At 39.6% G+C, this 25579-nt stretch overlaps 1 protein-coding gene across 1 annotated transcript in view; it reads right to left on the bottom strand.

The window, feature by feature from the left end:
- LOC137758978 (uncharacterized) overlaps positions 1–25257 on the bottom strand; it is a 43853-nt gene extending 18596 nt beyond the window's left edge. Inside the window, exons 1-2 of the mRNA XM_068534915.1 lie at positions 25139–25257; positions 17770–18353 (exon numbers count right to left, since the gene is read on the bottom strand). Of these exons, the coding sequence (XP_068391016.1) occupies positions 17770–18353; positions 25139–25257 (703 nt within the window). The remainder of the gene's footprint in view (positions 1–17769; positions 18354–25138) is intronic.
- Between the last annotated feature and the right edge of the window lie 322 nt (positions 25258–25579).

Genomic DNA, 25579 nt, shown 5'->3' with positions numbered 1-25579 from the left:
TATAACATAGAATCCTAAAATAGTTTTCTCCTGATAGTCTGCCTTCCTCTATATGTACAAGCAGTCATATGTGATGATCTGACTGGACCTGTTTAGAAAGAAAAGGCAACTCTGCCCAAGAAGCTACTTTGCATGAACCTGAGATGTGGTGGAAGAAGGAAAATCACTGGACTGACTGAAGCAGACGGAGTGATGATTAGGGATCAATGAAAATAGAACAGTAAACTGAGGGCCATGAATCCTGGCACAGCAAACAGGAGTAAATGAAAGTTTTCAGGAAAATAGTTATGTGGGATGCATATGCAGTCAACCAACCTTTGACAATGGTGCCCAAAACACAAAATGGGGAAAGGATAGTCTATTCAATAACTGGTGTTAGGAAAATTGATACCCACATGCGAAAGAATACCATAGACAAAACTTAACTTGAAATGGATTAAGGACTTAAATGTAAGACCTGAAACCATAAAACTTCTAGAAGAAAACATAGGTGGTAAGCTATTTGACATAGGTCTTCGCCATATCTTTCTGGATTTGACACCGAAAGCACAGGCAATAAAAGCAAAAATAAACAAGCAGAACTACATCAAACTAAAAAGTTTCTGCACGGCAAAGGAAACAACCAACAAAAGGAAAAGGCAACCTACAGAATGTGAGAAAACATTTGCAAACTACCTATCAGATGAGGGATTAATATCCAAAGCATGCAAAGAACTCATATGCCTCAATAGCAAAATTTTTTAAAAACTCCAATTAAACAGTGGGCAGAGGACCTGAATAGACAGTTCCCCAAAGAAGACATACAAATGACCAACGGATATATGAAAAGGTGCGCAACATCACTAATCATCAGGGAAATGCAAGTCAAAACCACAATGAGATATGACCTCACTACCTATTATAATGTTTATTATGAAAAAAGACAAGAGATAACAAATCTTGGTGAGGATATGAATAAAGGGAACCCTTGTACATTGTTGGTGAGAATGTGAATTGGTGCAGTCACTATGGAAAACATTATGGCAGTTACTCAAAAAGTTAAACATAGAACTACCGAATGATCCGGCAATCCCACTTCTGGATACATATCCAAAGGAAATGAAATCAGTATCCCAAAGAGATATCTGCATTCCCATGTTCATTGCAGCATTATTGACAATAGCCAAGATAAGGAAACCTGTGTCCATCAATGAACGAAGAAAGAATATGTGGTATATATATTCAATGGAATATTATTTAGCTATAAAAAAGAAGGAAATCTTGTCATTTGTGACAACATGAATGAACTCGGAGGGCATTATGTTAAATGGAAAAAGTCAGACTGAGAAAGACAAATGCTACATGGTATCACTTACATGTGCAATCTTAAAAAAAAAAAAAAAAATTGAACTAATAGAAATAGAATAGAAGGGTCCTTGCCAGGGTCTGGGAGATGAGGGAATCAGGAAAACGTTGGTCAAACGTACAAACTTTCAGTTTTAAGAAGAATATGAATAAGTTCTGAGGATCCAATGTACAACATGGTTACAGTAGTTAATAATACTGTCTTGTATACTTGAAATTTGCTGAAATAGACTTTAAGCATTCTCACCACCAAAAAAAACAAAAACAAAAACAAGGGTATGGGGGTAGAGGGGAACTATGTGAGGTGATGGAAATGTTAATTAACTTCATCAGGACAAGTATTTCCCAATGTCTAGGTGTATCAAATCAGTTTGTACACTTTAAATATATACAATTTTATTTGTCAATTATACCTCAAGAAAGCTGGGAAAACAAGAACTAAATAAATATTTAGTAAATGAAAAAAAGTTATGAGGTAGGTGTTTAGGAAATATTAATTAGGAAACACTGTACCGACAGGACTAGAGCAGACAGGTACTGCAAACAAGGAAGTAATCTCTCTCTTCTTCTATGGCAATAAACTAAGAGTACCCATGCCTGACAGCAATTCATCAGCAATGTCCCAAAATTCAGATTCCCAAGAGAAAGAACAAACGAATAGGAGAGAAGAGATGCTACGTATATCCTCAGCCCATAGCTTTATCTGTTTTCAGTCTACAAACCAGTTTCTTACAGTCCCCTGGGAATAGGAACATGAAACTGCAGGAGGATAATGGCTGCTTTAACATCTCTCTCTAAGCTCATCAACGATGTGCTAATAGTTCATACATTTAAGCCAGACACTTGTAACTCATTTTCAGTGGTGCAATTGTCTAATAAATTGTTTGAAACTTTAAAAAATCTTCAGTGTTCCATAGAAATGGAAGCCTTTTCACAATAATTGAAACCAGTAATGCAAAACAAATGTATTTCCTTGATAAATTTAGTTTTAAGTAAGCTTTAATTTATATGCTAAATTTTTAAATTTAGTTCAAGTTTTGGCAGAGACATGTTTATTTTAATTGTTGGCCTTCAAAACTCTAGCTTAGGAATAAGCTTCTGCTTCTTTTCAATTTTCCGCATAAACTGGGTAAATTTCTTCAAGTTGCAAATGAGGGGTGAACATACACTGTATTGCTTCTGGAAAGGTTACAAAATTGCAGCACTTTTTGTGAATCCTTTATGAGAGATCTTACAGCATTACCCTTAAATCTTCACTAGGGTTCTTATAATGTACTTATATTTAAGCTGTTTTCAAAGAACATAATACATTAGCATCTAGACCTTGTGCCCAAATATCCCTCTTTGGAGCACTTGTCGAATACTCTAATAAATTTTGAACTCCTCTCATTGCTTTATAGAGATTCACAAAACACATGGATCCTTTCTCTAAGATGAAAAACCTCCCAGAGGAAAAGCACAAACCCAGCCTCAGCCCACCTATATTGGAGACCCTGTAACCAATCTGACAAATAATAACATACAGTGCGTATTTCTCCAGCTATAGCCTTTGGAGGAAATCAATAAAACTTTCAGAAAATTAAAGTTAGAGCTCTTGAAACACTGTAGGAGGTAACATTCATCCTTTGCAAATACCTTAAGAAAACTGACTTCTGAGAGAATCCAATCCCTATTATAAAATATTCTTCCTTCACCAGTAATGGCAACACTGGTAAAGGCACTGCTAAGCATGGTTGCACCCATCTGAACCAAGCAGGCATAGAATCTAGGTAACAACGCCCACTGGCTATTAATATGATGGAAACTATCTGTGAATTGGGACTCAGTTGATATTAACATGTAAAACCCCTGAAAATCTACAAGAGCATTTTCTTCTGGGGTGTTTTATTTCGTCAGTTTCTTTTTCGGTCTACCTTTTAAGGTATTACCCAATCGCCATGTTACGTATGGTGTCTAGCCATGGTACTGATGTTCATGATTCCATGAAATGGCATCTTTGCTTTACAAAGTATCAGGGTTATAACAGAGAGAGTGGTGAAGGACTAAGAAACATACTTTAATAGAGCCAGTTAACTTGCTGGACACTAACATCCAGTCAGGAGCCTCAAGTAACATCTCTGCCCAAAAGTTTCAATTGCTAAATAGCAAGGGAATAATACCAAGGCCCAATCACAGAGTAGCAAATACCAGAGGCCTGGGAAAATCCCAAGAGAATAGCTTCAATGGCAGTGATTCTCAAATGTTCAAGGTACACAAGAATCACCTGGTGAATGTGTAAAAACAGTTTCTGAGGCCGATCCTCTGAGATTTTAATTCAGCAGGTCAGGCGAGGTCCATGAATTTATAGTTCTAACACGGCTGGCAGAACCGGAGCTGCTGCTCTGAGGAACACACTTTGAGAACCACTGCCCCACCACTATTAAATCAGAGTCGGCAGTCTTGGAAAATGCAAGGTGATTTGCATGTTCATTAAAGTTTGAGAATCACTGCTTTAGGAAATGAGGCAACAGGTTTGTTTGGTTTTTTCCTTCCTCCTGTGATATCAGGATAGGGAGATGGTGAAAAGAGAGGTTTTCAAAAGAAAGTAAGTGCTTAAATCACACTCTTTGTCATGAAACAAACCTATCTGGCCACCTTGCTCACCTTCCTCAATGAAGCATCACTCACTCCTTCCTTTATCCACCTCTCCATCCTCACTGTACCTTACCTAGGGCTCACGAGGAGACAGAGGTCCCATATGAACTTCCGATCGGCATGTTATAGATTTCCCGGGAAAATCCAGAATTCATATAATTGTTTTTCTAGTCAATAAAAATTACACTGGCATTAAACAAAGAATCAAGTTTGAATTACATACGTTTAGAAAACTTTTCATGTAAATAACTTCACAAGAAATTCACAGAAAAATATTTTTTTAGACTGATTGGCAACAGGGCCACGACAAGAGCAAGAAATGTCAACAGAGTGGCCTCCTGTGGTCACCCATGTCTCAGAGATGGAGGAAGGAAAGATAGCCTCTTGACTGATTTGCACTGTATGTAATTTTACATTACATGTAATTACGTGGACTAAACCAAGTGTAACACAGAAGACTAAACATGCTATCGTTCCATGTGATGAGCCTCTACAAAGAGGAAAAAACAGAAGATGTGAAAAAAAAACCACTTTTTTTCTACTTTAATTTTGTACCTATATGAGATGATGAATGGTCACTAAACTTACTGTGATAATCATTTCATGATGTATGTAAGTCAAAGCACTACGCTATATACCTTAAACTTTTACAGTGCTGTATGTCAATTATATCTCAGTAAAACCGGAAGGAAAAAAAAAAGTGGAAGATGTGAATATATCAAGCCTTGGCAATGGGAAAGGCCTAAGTCCACGTGACTAATCACACCTCCTTCTTGCTGATTCATGCTATTGTAGATTCAGCAGCTCCAGCAGCGAAACAGCTTATCTGTTAATAAGCTACAGAAAGAAGAGCCCCAAGTCCCATCACGCACTGCAGAAATGTGATTTGAACTGGCAAACATCTCCCAATCCACCACCACAACCCCTTGCCTCGCTTACCTGAAACTTTCACACATACCACATCTCCCCAATTATTTCCATAATCAGTGAGCCTACTGCTGATCTAAAACCTGACACATACATGAGTAGATTCCAGGTCTGTTAAGTACCAGGAGCAAAGGAGGACACAGAAAAACACCACATTTAGTCTCATTTTCTCTGAGAAATTCAGTGCACTGCAAGACAGCACTGGACTGAGAACACGGAACCAAGGTTCTAACACCAGTTTTTCTACCAGATACCTTGAAGCAAGTCACTTGGCCTCTTTCATTTCATTTCTTTCGAAATTAGACTACATTATCATTCAGATACTTCCATATCTAGGAGTCTGTGATTATGCTGAGTATCCATGCTATTAGAAAGCCAAAGAAACAGCTACTCAGAAGCACATGGAAAATAACCATGTTGGATGAGACTTAAGAGCTGCAGTGGCACTAGCTCCACACAAGGCATCCTAATCCCAGGTCAGAACTCGGTACTGCAGGCTGCCCAGAAACTGGGGCATATAATAAGGTTTATTCATATGAGCATCCTTCCTAACTTATTCAACCAGAAGTCTTTCATGAATACCACCCAGATGCTGAAATTAGGATCGCCATCCTTAGGTGTCAGGGATTAAAGTATGATCCAAAGAGTTCAAGTTGCCTCCAAAATGTCTACAACTGCATGGAAGTTGAAGGCCTCACTCACCTCGTTCCCGCCACATCCTGCAAATCCTTTTCTTAGAAGGAAATCACAAACTCCCTTTCTTGAAGACAGATGGGTAATTCATGTACAACCATCTGTGAGACTGCCTGCATGGGGCCTCCTTGTTTGAAGACTACAGAGATTTTAAATTAAAAGAACCATCTATGTCAACTCTGTCTAGATGATGTGTTCAAAGGGAAGACTCAAAGCAGCAAACTAGAGGGAACTTTTCGTTTACTTATTTCTAAAAAGCCAAATAAACCCTCTAGGAATGGTTATCTGTCATTTCCTTTCTCAGCACCCACTGTTCCTTCTTCTGGCTGCAGTCACAATTTTTATTTGCAAACCATGACTACCGCCCTCAGTGGACCCATGTCTTCTGTCCCAGGGTTCCTTTTCCTCTAAGAATTTTATGATCTGCATGAATCACTTTGCATAGATAACTAAAATTGATCATTAAAATCTGAAATTAAAAAACAAAAAAAGAGCATGCAACACCCTGTTCTTATTTTGCTTCAAGGATACTCCTACTGAGCTCATGGAGTTGCAAACTGCAAAAACTTGAAGGATCCTCCTCTCAGGTTGAAAGACTAGGACATGAAGTACCCAAGTATGCCACACAGAGTTCAAGAAAAGGAATACAGCCAGATCTTCCATCTAAGTATCAGGAAGAAATTGGAGGTAGGGAAAAGAATTGGGGTAGCTCAGCAGTAGCCTTTTTCTTAACGTCAGAACCCTGATTTTTATTCCGAAACAAGACTATAAAACAGCATTTCCCAGACATTGTCGCATGGAGGTGTAATCATGTGACTGTGTCTGGGCCAGTGACCTGCAAGAACAAGTGTTATGCTGGCTTCCAAAAGGCTCTGGCAAAAGTCCAACTTAATGAAATGAAAATGTCTGATTAGACCTTGACTTGTCCTGACAACTCTGGTCACAGGGAAAGCAGTCTTATTGACTCATCATGTCATTTCGCTCAACTATTAATGCAAGGAGTATCATGAGGAAGAAAGAACTGCTTGCAAATGTACAAAGTAAGCAACAAATACCCCTGTCAACAGTATTAAATTATTTATCAATCACACACTACAGGTTATATCACAGTAGTTACAATGATGGAGGCCACTGGGTCCTCACCAACAAAAAGACTGGCTCTTCCACTTCTAGGACAGTTATTTAGAGCAGGGGTCCCCAACCCCCCAGGAACCTGGCCGCACAGCAAGAGGTGAGTGGCGGGGAGCCAGCAAAGCTTCATCTGCCGCTTCCCATCACTCACATTACCACCTGAACCATACCCCCAACCCCCCGTCCGTGGAAAAACTGTCTTCCACGAAACTGGTCCCTGGTGCCAAAAAGGTTAGGGACCGCTGATCTAGAGGACTACAGGGCACTCAGCGTTTATCAGGAGTCTGTGCTTTCACAGAATCTACTCTTCAGTAAGCCTACAAATCTTTTATCCTTGGCCCTAAAAGCCAAAATCAGGGTTGTACTTTATTATAATCAAGGTGTTTAGGAATTTCTGGTGAAAATAAAAGTTCACACTCAAAAGTGAATAAATGTTCCTGAATCTACCTTTCATCTTTGGTTAATACGTTTCTTGCTAAACAAGCCAAATTCATAAAGGAAAAGACAGGTTACCTCATAACACTTTCTTTTCAACTAAAGCAGTAAAGACCCACACTAACACTGCATTTTTTTACTTCCAAATTCTATACATCAGGCTTCTCACAGAAACTTTCACTTCAGCCAGTGGAATACCTTGCAGGAGGCAGGCACTCAAGAAATATTTGTTAAGGTGACTTGAACATAGTAACACATTAGGTGAACATTATAGGAAGTTAGCCTAAGGGCTCTTCACTGAGAAGAAAACAGCTTTTTACCATGTTCTTTATTGCCAAGTGAAAGGATATACATATATAGCCTTGTTCCCTCAAAATGTACCCTCTCCACATCACTGACATCCTGTAAATGGCCATAAATCACAACTGGTCCTTGTCATGAGAAAAACTGTGTGTCAACTTGAGTTTGTCTGCCTTAAAAGACAGGTGCAAGGGTAAAATCAAACATATTTAAGTGCTTGGGAAAGCAACACTGCTCTACAGAAGCAAGGGAATATTAGGGGCAGGAATTATAAACATATACACCTTTTATAGCAATAGACTCCAGACAGGAAATCAGGATGAGACTGGTCTATCCTGGCATTCATTTCATAGAGTTTAGTTTTGCCTGATGAATATTTAAACCCAAAGCACTGCAGTGGTAGTGCCAATATATGTCATGTTTTCAGTTGCATCTCCTTTCTGGACTAGGAGCGCCCCTAACTATTCATAAGCCTTAAAATCCTAATTATTGGGTAGACCAGCGGCAGACTGGAGTGACACGAAATTAAGGTTGACTTTTAAGAAAATAGGCACACGTCTTGTACTGCTCTATTAGATACACTTTGGCATTTTGCAGAGCCCAAATGAATTACAGAAGAGACACAGGTACTGTTAATACATCACATGCCTTCTAAAAATTCTGGAAGACGTGGGGAGTCCCACATCATTTCTTTGGGACTAGAGACGTTGCCAAGGACTGAAATTGATGATGCATAGAAGGAGAACCCTCCAAAACTAACTCCTCTGCTTTGCTGACCCAAAGGAAGCCAAAGGAAAGAGACTCTCTCACTCCAAGTAACTCCCTAAACTAACAATGTTTAGAAAAAACAAGTATTTTCAAGATGGTTCAGAGTTGGAGGATAGCAGGCAGAGAGTAGAAACTGACTTGGATTTGATTATGGGGTCACGAGAAAGGATCAGAAATGTTCATTTTTAGTTATTACTGAAGTTTTTATAAAATCCCAAGACATTCACTAGAACTTTACTAATTAAGACACGTAACCCACACACAACTAGACTACAAATACTTATAATACATGTTTTTGGTTTTTGTTTTTTGAGAAAGAAATCTCAACTACCAAAGGTTCACCAGCTGCAGGACTTCAAAGGCAGTAATAGGAGCAATGGTCTCCAATGACTCAATTTGGAAAGAAAAATCTCTCACACAACCCACGCATTAGACAAGATGACATATACATCTACTTCAGGACACCTTACATTTTGGATGAATAGCCTTGAATTTACTTCACAGCCAATAGCTTGCCAGAGAAAACTTAGAGTTGGATCCTATTACTTAATACACTAAATCCACAGCTCAAAGTCCATCTCACTGGATAATTGAATATAACTAGCGATGGGAATTAAAACTGAGGATGCTAGCAGCCCTGATTTCACTGTTATTATTTGTACTGTGTGAAATGATTTTCATATTGGCAAGTATGGGATCTCTGAAACTGTGCACTCTTCCTATCTACCATGGTACATACGATTATTTGCCCATGCACGCTCTGAGGGGCAATGCGGTACAATGAAAGGAGCCCTGAGCTTGAGTCAAAACCAGTTCTAGTGCCAGCTCTGCCACTATCTGGCTGAAGACCTTGGACCACACTTTAGGTCTAAGTTTACTCATTAATTTATTTAATAACCATGATTTGATCACAGACCTAAAAGAACACAACATTGCTCAGCTGTAAAAGGGGGGAAACTAGACCTAGTTTATAGAACTGGTGTTAGATTTAAATGAGATAATGGGTGTACTTTGCATCCAAGACACATTGGTGCTAGTCTTCTTCTACCGCAACTATCAGGCACTGTGTTCAGTCTAAAACACCATTGCAGGGAGCACACTGGAAGCCCTCATCTCGTTTGTCATCACTGGGTAAAGCCTCTTGCCTCTTAGTCGGTAAAATCCATGAAGGCCAGGATTTTCTTCTTTCTAATACACAGACGCATCCTCTGAACCTGCATGTGCCTCAGCATCTAGTAAGCACTTAATAAATAATTGTTGAATGAATAAATTCTCTTTTACTCCTTAAAATAACTCTGGATCAACTAATATTTTTACCATTTTAGAGTGAGGAGGCTAAATAATGAGATAACTGTCTATAAAATCAGGTGATAAGGCCCTTCCAATTCCACAATGCTATCCATAGTTGTTATATTTTCCAATAGTTCATCATTATATCATTCTTCCTAAATAATTGCTACTTACTCACACTTATTGGTTATTGCTTAAATAATAGCAAGAGTCTCCAACTATAAAATCTACTCCTATCTTTAAAGAAAATAAAATATTTGAACCATAAAAAAAATCATTTGTTTATAAGAAAACTTTATTCTCACATCTACACACGAACTATCTAATGAGGTTATTCTTTTTTTTTTTTTTCTTTTTTTTTTTAATGAGGTTATTCTTAAGAAACTCTTCCGGGCTTCCCTGGTGGCGCAGTGGTTGAGAATCTGCCTGCTAATGCAGAGGACGTGGGTTCGAGCCCTGGTCTGGGAAGATCCCACATGCCATGGAGCAACTGGGCCTGTGAGCCACAATTACCGAGCCTGCGCGTCTGGAGCCTGTTCGTCTGGAGCCTGTTCTCCGCAACAAGAGAGGCCGCGATAGTGTAAGGCCCGCGCACCGCGATGAGGAGTGGCCCCCGCTTGCCGCAACTAGAGAAAGCCCTCGCACAGAAACGAAGACCCAACACAGCCATAAATAAATAAATAAATAAATAAATAAATAAACAAACAAACAAATAAATAAATAAATAACTGATTGAAGGACTTTAAAAAAAAAAAAAAGAAACTCTTCCAAGTAGTTTTCCCAACCTAAACTTCCATATACTTTTCCCCAAATAAGAAGCGAAATAAACAATCAGTCAAGAGTGATATTAAAAACATGGGGGCAATCCTGTCCCTAAAACATTTCTTCACCAAAATTTGGATTCTTTCACTTTAAGAGCAGCAAGGTCATCTTTTTTACTATCTTTCAGAAGATAACTGTAGCTTCCCTAGTCTGGGGCCCTAAATGAGAAAGACCTGGGTTAGATGCAGCCAATGTCACAGGGTCTCCTGGCTCTGAATCAGTATTTTCACACACTCCCAATCATAAATGCCCCAGAGACCTCCTATCCCCAAAACGGACACTGCTGTATCTCAAGTTCAGGTTTACAGAATGATGGCCTCCTCCAAGGCCTTCCTCAGAAAACGTATTCCCAAATTTGCCATCTCACCTCACGCTTCCTTCTCCAAAAGCAGCCTACTCTTTACCACTTACAAGTCTTCTCCTCTAAAGGGCTCAATGTATATTGGGGCACTCAGCAGATATTACACTCTACTCCATCAAAAGGATCTCATAAATTTGTTTTAATTTAGTAATTAACATTCCTCTAGACTCGCAGAAGTGTTGAGGGCAAAGTCATAACGCTTTTAATGGCAAAATCAAACTGTAAGCCCAGGTCAGACTTCACATCTAATGCTGTTTCTGGCAGACCCACTGATTTTGAGACCGAGCAAGATGATTTTATCATTAAGGCATCACCACTGCTGTGCAGGGAATTTCTCTTTCATTACACCTCAGCTCCCTCCCACCTCAAAATGCTGCGTAGAGTTCTAACATACTCTGAAACCACAGTAACTTATGACAGAGCAGCCATCATGATGACCTGTAAGTCATCAAGATACGTATCAACCACTGGCTATGTTATTAATACTTGAAGTATCAAATTTGCTAAGGAAGCAAAAAGGAGCTTCGTTCTTCCTCAAGGGGAATCAGAAACCAGTATGTTCAAGAGAGGATTTCCATAGGAAAACCGCCCCTGCCTCAGACAGCACCTACCATCAACATGTTTATGGGCAAACACAGTATCAGAAAAACATGCTGTGAGTCTTAGAAACAGCATATGCCTCATTTCATACGGGCTGCTATGGTGCTAGGCATTGTTTTTTGGTTTTGTTTTTTTTACTGCATTTCAGAGAAATAACCGTAAAATGAAGGTCTATAACCAGCATATAACACAATAAACAACAGCATCAACTTCTGCACCCTTTTTGTGAATGGTTTCCCTATGCTTTAATTGAAAATGTAAGTTTTAATATGCTTTGTGTTTTCTCTCAAAATAGTTTGGGACCAATTCTATTCTAAGACTTCTGTATTTACCATCTCCATCCAAGGTCCAAAGATTACAGAATTTACAAATGAAGGACACCCCCTACACACACACACACACACAGACGTCAGTAATAGAGGAGCTATGACAACAAAATTCCTGAATGACAGAAAGAAACACAGAGGACAGTGGCTTGAAACAGCAATGGTGGTCACCACAAGCTTTGTCCTAGAGTTCAGCTCAGGTCTTTCTGAAAGCCTGGACCAAAAATTCACAAAAACAAGAAGCAGTAACACAGTTCACATAACTTTCCTGAGCTTAAATGTATAATAGATCCGGGTAACTGTCCAACCTAGGTTGTATCTTCAGGGAATCTCAAACTCTCATAAAAAACCAAGGTTTCTGGCTCAAGAAAAGGCTTAAAGTTAGAGATGAGCATTGTTAAATCACTGGTTCCTATTCATATTTCAACCCTTGAAATAACGTTTCACTACTTGTCTCAGCCACCAGCGACTCTAGTCTGTCTTGAGAAAGCTCACACGCCTCCCTGGACTCAGCCATCTCCTTCTCACCGACAGGTCAGGTCCAATACAACCAAAGCTTAATTCACTTCAAAAGATATGTGAACTATTATTCAAGGACAGTAGCTGTCTGTTCACAGAAGCTTCATCCACATCAAGGCAGCTGAGTTTGTGAGCTTGATTTTTGTATTCTTCTTTCATTCTGTCAAAATTCAAGCTTACAGATATTTCTGCTTTCAGTCTATTCTTTAATAAATGTCCCGCTCAGTGTAAGACAGGACTCAGAGTTTCAATGACATAACTGTATATTTTCCCAAGAAAATTGTTTATGTACCTTTCCATAAATGTTTTAACTTTTTCACCTAGAATATAAAATCCTTGAAGAAAATGTCTGTCTTCTATAGTTTAGCAAGATACATGCTCAACACAATTTCCAAATCACCTTTAGTACCAATTTTAACCATGAAGAACACTGAAAATTCTACTGTAAATTATCAAATATATGGTAGCAAATATATAAATGAAATTCTTCTGTCATTTAGTACAAAGAAGAGAGATACAAATACAGGATAATTTCTCAAATGAGTTTCAACTACTTAATGTGCTACTTTAAAGCATATTCACAAACAATAGAAATAATCAATCTGAAGAACTGGATTCATCTCTATACACGGGGGACATTTTTATACAGTTTCTCGAAGAATTAGCCACACAAGCACAATAGGTACCATAAAGATTAAAAGAAAGTAACTGCATTAAAAATACTTCAGTTTATTAAAAGGAACGGTTCCTATTTTATATGTATACACATCTATTTTTATAGAAAAGAACACATCTATTTTTATTCTAATTTCCATGACTCACTCCCCACCCATTCACCGATGAGATAGATAACAGTTGATCCTATTTTTCACCTTTTAAGTTATTCTACCTGGAGAAATAAAATTCATCACTGTCCCATGTTATTTTCCCTCCCCTTTGGACATTTATCCACTAAATAAACATCTACTACCCACTGCTGTTAAGCAGTGTGCTGGGTCCTGGGGCTCCATCCCAGTCTCCTCCGCTGGTTTCCCCTATTTGCCCCAATTTCTAAGCGCTGAAGTGTCCCAGGACTCAGCCCTGTCTCATCCTCAAGTCAGTCTACACATGCTCACTTGGTGGTCTCAGCTAGTCTCCTGGTCTAATTAGCACCTATCCTATGCTGACCACCCCCATATTTATATATACTGCAGACCTCTTTCCTGGGCTCCAGTTTCACATATGGACTCACCAACTCATCTCATCCTCTGCCAATAGATGTTTTACAGATCTCGAACGTTTAACAGGCCCAACTAACTCCAGATCTTCTCCACCAAACCTCCTTTCAAAGGATGAACTTGATGACAACTTCGTCCTTCTAGTTAGTGAGGCTGAAATCCTTGAAATCATCCTGACACCTCTTTCTGTCATACCCCACATGCAAGCTATCAACAAACCTCTCTTGGAAGGCTGGCCAAGGAGACACTTTGACGTAAGCTTCTGCCCAATCCTGACGCCTCTGCCTCCCTCCCACTATGTTGTTCCCAAGGGCACATGCTTACAAGTATTCTACACACTAAACCCTGTCTGAGTCTACTTCCCAAATGATCCAAATGCTTCAAGTCTTCACTACAAACATCCATTACAATATTGTGCATACAACAGCTTATCCCTACTAGAAGTAAAACAAAGGATGATTTTAGCTGATCTATGTGTAGAATCATATAGTTATAGATTCAGAGATTAAGGATATTTCTTGTCTTCTTTACAAGGACACTGAATGCCTCATGCTGCCTTACTACTCTTTTTGTTTATCCTCCATGCAGCAATGAAAGGCTTTAAATAAATCTTATCCATTCAAGTCCAACTGGTATTTTTTCTTTCTCTTCCCTGAGGAGCATCTTTTTTCTATACTACCACTTCTCTATTACTTCAGTTATTCACTGCATTTAGTTGTTTATCTTATTTTTTTCAGAAGTATTCCTTCATAACAAGGAGGTGCTAAAAACCTCATTTCACAAGTAGGTATGAAAAAGAAATATCTGGAACACCTTTCCTAAAAAGAAATCCAAAGGTAGCTAATTTAGTACATAAGCCTTTAGGAAAGCATTAGAAGAAAGTAAGACAAAGTCAAATATTAACAATTTACTGAACATAAATTCTCATTACACAAAATAGTATCTCTCCTTATAACTTCAAAATATTAATAGGGCAACACAGCAAAATATCAAGGGTCAGATGCAGCTAGACTACAAAATGTTATGTTTTTATTTTAGAAGTATGTTTTTTATTATTGCTGAAACGAGAATTTTAGAAAAAAAACTACCATCAGTTTCTTAACATGTAATTTATTTGTAAAAGTCAACCAAAACAATCTGAATTCAATCATCAGCTCAGGAAGCAGCTTCCATGACATTTTTTTCCCCTAAATGCTAAATGACACAGGCAGCGATAAAATATGCAGAGAAAGAACCATGTCACAGAAGATGTGACAATCTTCATAAATGATGATAAACTGTGATGTAGAACAGCCGTTTGTAAGCTACTGTTTTCAAAAACATGTATTTTAATGATGATTTTTGCCAAATATCATTTTAGAGAGATAGTCTGTAATAAAACCATTGACAAACAAAATTGGTACCTTATTATAAATTAGAACAGAAATGTATTTAAGTTTTCAGCAAACTTGTAATTTTGCTTTAAATGAGAATGCATTTTAGATCCAGTCAGTTCCTTACAATGTTAAACACAGTCATCATCTGACCCAGAAATCCCACTCCGAGGTATAAAACAGAAATTAAAACATACTTTCACACAAACCCTTGAACATGAATGTTCATACATGCAACATTATTCATAAAAGACAAGAAGTGCAAACAACCCAAATGTCCATCAAGTGACATATAATATCAATAGAACAGAATATTATTCAGCAATAAGAAGGAATAAAGTACTGATACATGCTACAATACGGATGAACCTTGAAAATATTATATTAAGGAAGCCAGTCACAAGAGGCTACACATCATTATGTTTATATGAAATATAAATTCTATTTATATGAAATGCCCAGAATAGGCAAATCCATAGAAATAAGATGTAGATAAGTGGTTGCCTAGGGTTGAGAGTGTAGAGGGAATGGAGAATAATTGCTAATGGATATAGGGGTGCTTTCTGGGGTAATGAAATGTTCTAGAATTGTGCACCGTGATGGCTGCACAACTCTCTGGCTATACACAACCTCTGAATTGTACACTTTAAGTGGGTGAACTGTATGTGAACTACATCTCAAAAAAGCTATTTAAAATGCCAGTTAAAAAGGCCAGTCATGGGCTTTCCTGGTGGTGCAGTGGTATAGAATCCACTTGCCAATGCAGGGGACACGGGTTCGAGCCCTGGTCCAGGAAGATCTCACATGCTGCGGAGCAACTAAGCCCACGAGCCACAACTACTGAGCCCAAGTGCCACAACTACTGAAGCCCGCGCGCCTAGAGCCCATGCACCGCAATGAAGAGTAGTCCCCGCTCGCCGCAACTAGAGAAAGCCCACGCACAGCAACAAAGACCCAACGCAGCCAAAAATAAATAAATAAATAAATTTACTTTTTAACAACAGGGCCGGTCATGTTGTAGCTGTTTATAACTTGTATAGACTTTTCAAAGCCTAAATCCCTAATTACCAAAATATGTTTCTTACTGTCCACAAACCTCATTTCATTTCCTTACATAAAACCATCTGCCTATTCCACTATAAATACTACACGTAGTGAAAGAAAGTGCTTCTAAAATTAAATCATGTTTTCAAAACAGATTTCTCCTTAATATATTTAATTTTAATGATTCGCATGTGCATTATCCACACTTTCCATTAACTATGGTTAAATTTTCAATCTCAGATAAGTATCCCCCAATACAAAAGCACAGTAACAGGCCATTCCTCTCCCAACACAAGCTGTGTGGACTAAATTTTTAACGTATTAGCTTGAATTTTAAAAAGCAAAATTAAGGAGGCAGATCTGTAAGAAAAGCAAGCACATGAAGTCTCAGAATTTGAGAATGGAAAATATTTTCAAGATTGATCCTCTTCAGGACTACCGAAACTTTAATATCTAAGAACTAACCCCAGGAATTTTGTGATATTCTCATATCACCTTACTTTTTAAATTTTTATTGGAGTATAGTTGATTTACAATGCTGTGTTACTTTCTGCTATACATACCTTACTATTTTGCCTTATTATTTATATTTACATTAAGTTGATTCCTTTCCTTTTTTTTCTTTTTAACTTAGCAATGTATGACACAACATAAGTGAACTTACGGGTTTGGTAAGCTATCTGTACTAGTCTAACAAACATTACAATAAATAAAATTTTAAATGGTGATGTGTCTATCACTTAAAAACATCTTGCACATGATCAGTACTACATCTACCACACTATGGGAAACACTGTTCTAGTTTTAGCTTCTAATTTTATGGGTGAGAAAGTTGAACTTCCTGGTGACTCTCAAAAGTCTGTGCACATCAGAACCTCCTGGAGGGTTTGTGTTAAAATAGAGAGTGCCGGGCTCTTCCCCAAGAGCGTAGGTCTGGGGTAAGGTCTGAGAATTTACGTTTCTAACAAATATCTAAGTGGTACTAATGCTGCTGGCCCAGGGACCGCCCTTCAAAAACCACTGACCAAAACCTACTAACCCCAAATTAGTCAGACCAGAAATTAAACTAGAACCCAATCTTCTCTTAGATGCTCTTATAATTATATGCTCTATCAAACATGTTTAATGTTGCTGAATTTTATTCACCTTTCACTTAATTTTACTCTTTTCAATAAAGGTGATTATTAAATGCTAAAGATCAGGTTTATACATTTTTAAGACTTCAGAGTTGTTATAAAATAGTGATTAATAAAAATTTAAGGAAAAGAACATTACAATCACCTTTGAGGACCCTGAATCCCTTTTCTTGTTCACATACCCTCCATTAGTCCTTTGAGATAAACATTATCTTCAAGTTTGTGTCTTATCATTCACTTGCTTTTCTTGTTAATTTTCTCATAGCTATATCTCTAAATAATATATTGTTTAGGTTGTATGTTCTGAGCTTTATACTATATCTTTTTATGCTATTTGCTTTTTTATTCAATATGATGTTTTTGAGATGTAGCCCTCGGTTTTTATCAGTAATTCATTGCTTTCATGGCGGGACACTATTTCATCTACAAGAAAACAGCACTAAAATTGTTGACTTTTTTTTTCATTTTGAAAAAATCAGAGGTAAAAAAGAAGTTGCAAAAATAGTACACAGAAGTCCTAGGTATGCTTCATCCAGTTTCCTCCAATGGTTACATCTTACCTAACTATATTACAGTATCAAAACCAGCAAACTGGTTTTGGGACAATGCTTGTGTATAGTTTCATGCCATTTTATTATATATGCAACTCTCAATTTTTAAGTTCTTTTTTCTTTTTTTTTTTTCTCGCGGGCCGCCCAGGCCGCGAGACCAAGGGCCGCGGGGGCCGGGCCGGCGCGCCGCCCCCGCCCCGCCTCAGGCCGCCCGCGCTTGGGCCGCCACCCGGCGACGCGAGGCCAGTCCCACCCCGCCCCCACCCCCACCCCCGCCGCCGGCCCGGGGGTCGCTCACCTTCCGCGTTGCCCCAGACCACCATGCCCGGGCACAGCCGCCTCCTCCGGCCTCGCTGGCCCCGCCGCCGCCGCCACACGGTGCCCTCGCCTGGGGCGGGGAGAAGGGCCGGGGATGGAGTCGCACCGCCGCGCCGCGGTCCACGCTCGCCCCACGCTCGCAGCGGCCACCCTGAGCGCGCCCAATGGCTGCTCTGTCCCTCCCCCTCCGACGGGCGCGCGCGCCGCGGCTCCGCCCCGCCCCTCCCCCTGCGGCGGCCGGCGCGCTCCCAGGCTCCTCCCCGCCCTTCCCCACCCGCGGCGGTTCCGGCCTCGGCTCGCACTCCGCCCCGCGCTGCGCAAGTGCCCGCCTCGCGCCTAGCCTCGGGCGACCCTGAACCACCGGCGCGGCGCCCCTCCCAGGCCCGCCCGCGGAGGTCAGCCCCTCCGCTGCACGTGACCGTCTCGCTCGCGGGGGCGGAGAGGAGCGCGGCGCCGGCCCGCCTTCCGCATCCCGAGACCTGCGCGCCTCCCGCTGGGGTTGATGCGCTGTTCTCCTCTCTGCGAGTCCCCGCCCCGCGCTGCACTCCCCAGTCCGGGAGGACACTAGTTCAGGGACTGACCATGCTTAATCAAGATCATTCTAGTGATATTAATGAATATCTGAGTTACTTCCTTTGTTCCCCCCCTCCGCCAATTAATGACAATGCTCCTACCTATTAGAAAAATGAAAATCCAAACACTGACAGCCCCAAATACTTGCAAGAATGTGAAGTAATAGGAACGCTCATTCATTGCTGGTGGGAATACAAAATAGTACAGCCATTCTGGAAGAGAGTTTGGCAGTGTCTTACAAAACTAAACATACTCTTACTATACGATCCAGCAATCGGACTCCTTGGTATTTACACAAAGGAGTTGAAAAATTATGTCCACATAAAAAACCTGGACACAGATGTTTCATAGCAGCTTTATTCATAATTGCCAAAACTTGGAAGCCACCAAGATGCCCTTCGGTAGATGAATGGGTAAACAAACTGGTGCATCCAGATAATGGAATATTATTCAGCACTAAAAAGAAATAAGCCATCAACCCATGAAAAGATATGCAAGAACTTTAAATGCTTATTACTAAGTGAAAGAAGCCAATCTGAAAGGCTACATACTCTTTGATTCCAACTAAGTGATACCATAATGGTGGATAATGTCATTAGTCAAAACCCATAGAACATACAACACCAAGCGTGAATCCTAATGTAAACTATGGACTTTGGGTGCTAATGAAGTGTAAATGCAGATTCATCAATTGTAACAAATATACTTCTCTGCTGAGTAGTTGATAATGGTGGAGGCTATACATATATGGGAACAGGGGGTACATGGGAAATCCCTGTACCTTTCACTCAATGTTGTTGTGAACATAAAACTGCTCTAAAAAAATAAAGTCTACAAACTTTAAGCTATAAGATGAATAAGTTCTGAGGTTCTAATATATAGCATGGTGACTAGTTGATAACACTGCAATGTATAACTATAATTTGCTGAGAGAACTTAAAGGCTGACCCCCAAAACATATACATATATATTTATATATTCCTCTTTACCATAAATGTACGGCTGTGCGCCTGGCTTCTCTAATCTCTTCCAATCATCTATTTTTATTTCTGCTCAGTACCATGCTGTCTTAATTGGTAGAGTTTTATAATAGCGAGTCTTAATATCTAGTAGGTCAAAAATCCCCAATTCACTCTTCCATTTGCTGTTAAGAATCAGCTCGCATGTTCTATGTGGGGGAGGGAGGTGAAGGAAATTCATTTTAGTGTCATAAAATCTCTGAAACAATTTGGGGAGAATCACATCTTCTGTAGATTGAAATTTTCTATTGAAATAAGATTTATTTCTCCATTCCTTTAGTTTTTCTTAAGTGTCTTTGTTCTATAATTTTCTCCATATAGTTGTTGCCTATTCTTGCTAGAGTTATTCCTAGGTACTTTATAATTGTGATAATATTATAAATGGTATCTCATTGCCTTTTCTAAATAGTTGTAGCAGAGTACAGAAATGCAATTGATTTTGTATATTGATTTTGTTTGCAGTATACTTGCTAACCACTTTTATTCATTCGAATACTTCATCTGTAGATTCTTTTGGTTTTTCTACAGGGACAAGATATCCTCAATGACTAGTGATAGCAGTTTCTTCTTCTCCAATGCTAAGAATTCTTCTTTTTCTTCCTGTGTAAGACTTCCTATATAATGCTGCAAAGAAGGATTATCTTATCTTGTTGGTGAAAGGCGTCTTATCTTGTTTCCAATATTAAAAAAGAATGTTTTCAATGTTTCACCATTAAATATCACATCTGCTGAATATTTATACCTTCTAATGATAGTCTGTTCATTTTGTATCATGAATAGATACTGAATGTTATGGAATGCATTTTCTACATCTCCTGAGATTAAATTTTTTTTTAAATCAAGAATTCAGTGGGGGACAGATGGATTGAGAGTTTGGGGTTAGCAGACGCAAACTATTATATATAGGATGGATAAACAACAAGGTCCTACTATACAGTACAGGGAACTAAATTCAATATCCTGTGATAAACCATAATGGAAAAGTATGAGAAAGAATGCATATATATGGAACTGAGTCTCTTTGCTGTACAGCAGAAATTAACATTGTAAATCAACTGTACTTCAATAAAAAACTTACTCTGCATCCATAATGTGTCACACTGTTCTAGACAGTAGAGGTAAAGCAGTGACCAAACAGATGAAAACACTTGCCCTCAGGGAGTTCACCTTGTATTAAAGGAGAACAAACACAATGAATAAATAAAATGCATAGTTTGTTACATATTGATCAACACAAAAGACAAAAATGAAGTAGAGAGGGGAACAGGTCGTGTGGGGAAGGAGGTCTGCAACTTCAAATGCAGTGGTAGGAATGGGTGTCATTGACAAAATGACATCTGGCAAGAGCCTGCAAGCAGAAACAAGAGCATAGCTTGTATGCAGTAAGCACTGCAAGGCAATATGAAGTTCTGTTACAAATTCTGTGAAGGAAAAGTGAATTTCTGAGTAGGTTCACTGGAAAAGATAAATGTTAACATACTATTTTAGTTGCTAATTCCCTATCACAAGCAATGAAGCTTAAAAATCTTACATCAACTATTAAGTAAATTAAAAAAACCGCTGAAACCATTATAACCACCAGTAGTACCAAAGTAGCATTCTTATTAAAAGTATGAAAATAACCATTTCAATATAGAATACAGAAAGATAACAAAAATTATTCTGTTGTTCAAAGTAAATTATTATAAAATTTCAACTTGGGTCACAGAAGCCTATCAAAAAAATAAGTATGGGAAAAGCATAAATGGAAAAAAGAAATATTCACAAGTACAAGACCTAAAACTCATTGTAAGTACTCCCCATAAGTTATCTGACCCAATCCAGGGCTAACACTCTAAAGAAACATGAAAACAAACAGACAATCACTCAGAGACCAGATGACAGAAAGAGGAAAGGAATCGTTTCAAAGATGTGTTACAGAAAGTTCAAGTACAAAATTTTCAAATTAATATTGAGAATGCAAAAGGAAAAAAGACCCAGCAAGTCTAACTAGCAATGAAATAAATAAGCAAAGACAAAAAGAGAAGTACATCTAAACACACAAAGACTGACCAAAAGAGAATAAGGAAACTCCTAAACCAAAAGGTCACAGAGGTGTCCTATCCAACATTAGCTCATGGGATGATGATAGGTGTTTATGCGGGGGGGGGGAGGGGGTGAATAGGTCAAAGTTAATCTATTAGATTCTTTATGCAGTACATCTCAGAATCCTTCAAAATGCCACTGTGAATTATGAATCACTAACCTACTTTGGGGGTAGGGTATGGGGGGCACAGAGTAAGTACGCATGAGAATGTAGTCTTTCCCATGCCAGCTGACCACGGAACCCTTTATTTTGGCCAAAAACAAAGCACTGCGAGAAAAATGCTGTCCTAAAGGGTGGTAAGTCAGATGAAATTCATAAATCACTTTGAAAGGTTAAAGGAATGCTTAAAAAAAAAAAAAAAAATTAACTACTGCACCAATGGTTCTCAAACTTGAGCATGCATCAGAATCACCTGGAAGGTGTGTCAAAGACAGACTGCTGGGCCCCATCCCCTCGAGTTTCTGACTAAGCAGATTTTGTGGGTTCCAAATTTCTATTTCTAACAAACTGATGATTCTGCTCAAGGGCCCACACTTGGAGAAATATGGTCCTAAGCCACAGGTGGTGAAACAAGAGATCACGATAAGAATGGTCTCGGGAAAAGGAGAAAACCTAGGTGAAGAAAGCTGGCGTGGAATTAAGGAAAGAAGGGATGAATCATCCAGTAAATGGGGTCAAGCTAAAATCACATGGAAGTTTTCCTGGGCCTTTTGCTCCCTGGGTGGGCAAAGAGTCTTCCTGGGACCTCAAACAGCCTAAAACTATTCAACCCAGCTTCGGGCACAGTATAAATTTAATGGCAAAAGGATGTCCCCACGTTCAGGATCTCTGTACTCTGGCTACCACCACAAACCTTACCCACTGACAATGCCTAGAACTCCTTTAACAGGAAACAAAACGTTTTACTTTGTAGCAAGAAATAGAAGCTTGAGAAGGAAATAAGTCCTAAAAAGTGAATATATATCGCTGTCTACAGATCTCATTCAAAATGTAAATGACTGCTTATAGATTAACCATAGGTCTAATATAACATGGCATGTCTAATATTCTTAAAATTACCAAAATTCAGTTTTATTACTTTGGAGAGGAAGCATGATGCTACATGAAAGGCATCAAATTTGGTGTTAGAAATCCTATATTTGGGGATAAATGACTTCTGACAAGTCTTTTTTTGTTTCTTTGTTTATATTTTATTTTTGGCTGCGTTGGGTCATCGTTGCTGCACGTGGGCTTTCTCTAGTTGCGGCGGGCGGGGGCTACTCCTCGTTGCGGTGCACGGGCTTCTCATTGCAGTGGCTTCTCTTGTAGCAGAGCACAGGCTCTAGGCACGTGGGCTCAGTAGTTGTGGCTCACGGGCTCTAGAGCGCAGGCTCAGTAGTTGTGGCGCACGGGCTCAGTGGCTCCGCGGCATGTGGGATCTTCCCGGACCAGGGCTCGAACCCGTGTCTCCTGCATTGGCAGGCGATTCCTAACCACTGTGCCACCAGGGAAGTCCAGACATTTTCTTCATACGTAGAAAAGGAGCAGTAGGGACTTCCCTGGTGGCACAGTGGTTAGGAATCGCCTGCCAATGCAGGAGACACGGGTTCGAGCCCTGGTCCGGGAAGATCCCACATGCCGCGGAGCCACTGAGCCCGTGCGCCACAACTACTGAGCCTGTGTGCCACAACTACGGAAGCCCGCGCGCCTGGAGCCCGTGCTCCGCAACAAGAGAAGCCAGCACAATGAGAAGCCCGCGCACCGCAAGAAGAGTAGCCCCCACCCGCCTCAACTAGAGAAAGCCCACGCGCAGCAACGACCCAACGCAGCCAAAAATAAATAAATATAAAATTAATTTATTTTTTAAAAAAAGGAGCAGTAATTCCCCACAGAGATGTGAGGATCAAAAGGGATCATATTTGTGAAAGCATTTGGTCAATTATAACTCACTTTTTCAATTATAAGGTGTTAGGACTACTTTGGGGAGTAACACGTTTTATACAAGCTGTTACTAGATGTGCACTGTATTCAAGTTTAGGGTGCATATTAACGTCCAGTGTCATTTATACACAAGAGATGCCTTCTAGGCTCAAGAGACAAAAGTTACAAGTGATAATCAGGCATTCATGACGCTGGGATTTGATAACGTTTCTCCCAGTCTAAACGCAGTGGGAAAAAATCCAGAACTGAAAGTGGACACAAACTACTTAGTATTTTAGGAAAGCAGGAGAGACACAACAGGATTGGGGAGAAGTATCAAGTCTATCAGAAGCTCTCAGGGACGCCTGGTGTCTACCTACAGAGGCTGCAACCAGCATATTCTTAGGACAAAACCCTAAGGTAGTGGGTGGTTTTTTGTTTGGTTTTTTGTTGCCTGAGAGTGAGCTACTGTCCCGCTATCTCACTCTAAAACCTATAAAAAGAGAAGGGCTGTGTTCCTCCAGCTGTGGCACCTCAGGGTAGGGTCCTCTACCTAAGGCTCTGAAAAAGTAAGGAGGGCACAGTGCTACCTCATAGTACAAAAAGGTACATGAAAGACCTATGTTCTCCTTCCTCTGCTGCTGGCAGGCACTAAGATGAGGAAGAGATGCTAAGAAGGCCATGGCATGGTGATGGAGGAGTCCAGTCTGGCTGCGGCACCTTCACGACCTTAGGAAAACTGTCGGCAAGCTTTCATTAGAGTAGGTTCAGGCCACAACGTGCATATTCATCTTTCATCTGTTTAAACAAGGCACTAAATAGTAGGTGTCACTGGTCACTTCCTGTTGAACAAAGCCTACAAGATTTTAGGTAAGCATCAAGACACTGATGTTGGGTCAGGCGAAGATTTCTTAGCTATGACACCAAAGAGTATATTGATAAAAGAAAAAAATAAGCTGGGCTTCATTCAGATAAAAAATAATGCATTTCAAAAGACACCATTAAAAAAGTAAAGACGTGCCATGAACTAGGAAAAAATATTTGAAAATCATATATCCAATAAAGGACTTGTATCCAATAATAACAAGTGTTGGCAAGGATATGGAGAAACTGGAACCCTCATGCATTGCTGGTGGAATTGTCAAATTCGAAACTGCTACTTTGAAACACTGATTCATCATATGACCCAGGTAATTACCCCTAGGTAACCACCCAAGTGAAATTAAAACTACATGCACACATCAGCCAGAGCGGCGAAAACGTGGAATCAAACCAAATGTCCATTAATTGGTGGATGGATAAATAAAATGTAGTATATCCATACTATAGAATATTCTTTGGCAATATGATACATGCTACTGCATAACCTCAAAAACATTACGCTAGATAAAAGAAGCTAGACACAAGAGACCACATACGGTATGATCCCATTTATATGAAATGTCTACAAAAGGCAAATCTATAGAGGTAAGAAGTAAATTATCGGTTGAATGGGTCTGGGGGTGGGAATGAGAGTGATTCCAAATAGGCACAAGGTTTCTTTTGGAGGGTGATGGAAATGTTCAAAAATTAGATTACATGATAGGTGCATACAACTCTATAAATTCACAGATTTTACTAAAAACCACTGAATTGCATATACTTCAAAAGAGTCAATTGTATGGCATGTGAATTATACATCAATAAAACTGTTTAAACAATAAAGAAATTTAAAAGAGAAGTCAGGGACAGCCCTGACCCCAAACCTCACTATGAAATGTTAACATATTTACACAGAAATCTGCCACTTATCCTGATGTCGCCCTTCCAGAAACTTGACTCTTAGGATGACAAAGAACACGAACACAGAGTAAGAGACCTCCAAACAGGGTCTAAGATAGCCGTGGCTCATTTATGCACTTTAGACTACAGGAGAAAATGGAAGTCCTCCCCTCGCCCCTACCCAGCCTGAGATGAAAACTTAATGACTCATAGGTACAAATGCAGGGCACCTAATTTTAAGCTCGATTATCTGGTTTTCCTCAGCAGCTACATTAACTAAGTGACAGTTAATACTGAGGATGGGATCAGAAGCAAACTCTCAAAGCACAGGCCTCTGGGTCTGGTCAGCCCCTTACAACTTCACACCACTGAGGGCAGGGCAGCAACGGTACCCTGGTGGCCAAAAATGGTTATGACATCTGTTATCTGAGGCTGGAAAGAGAATCAGTTTC

Source organism: Eschrichtius robustus, chromosome 2 (assembly GCF_028021215.1).
Source record: "Eschrichtius robustus isolate mEscRob2 chromosome 2, mEscRob2.pri, whole genome shotgun sequence".
NCBI classification, from domain to species: Eukaryota; Metazoa; Chordata; class Mammalia; order Artiodactyla; family Eschrichtiidae; genus Eschrichtius; species Eschrichtius robustus.
This window is presented reverse-complemented; position numbering and strand designations above follow the sequence as displayed.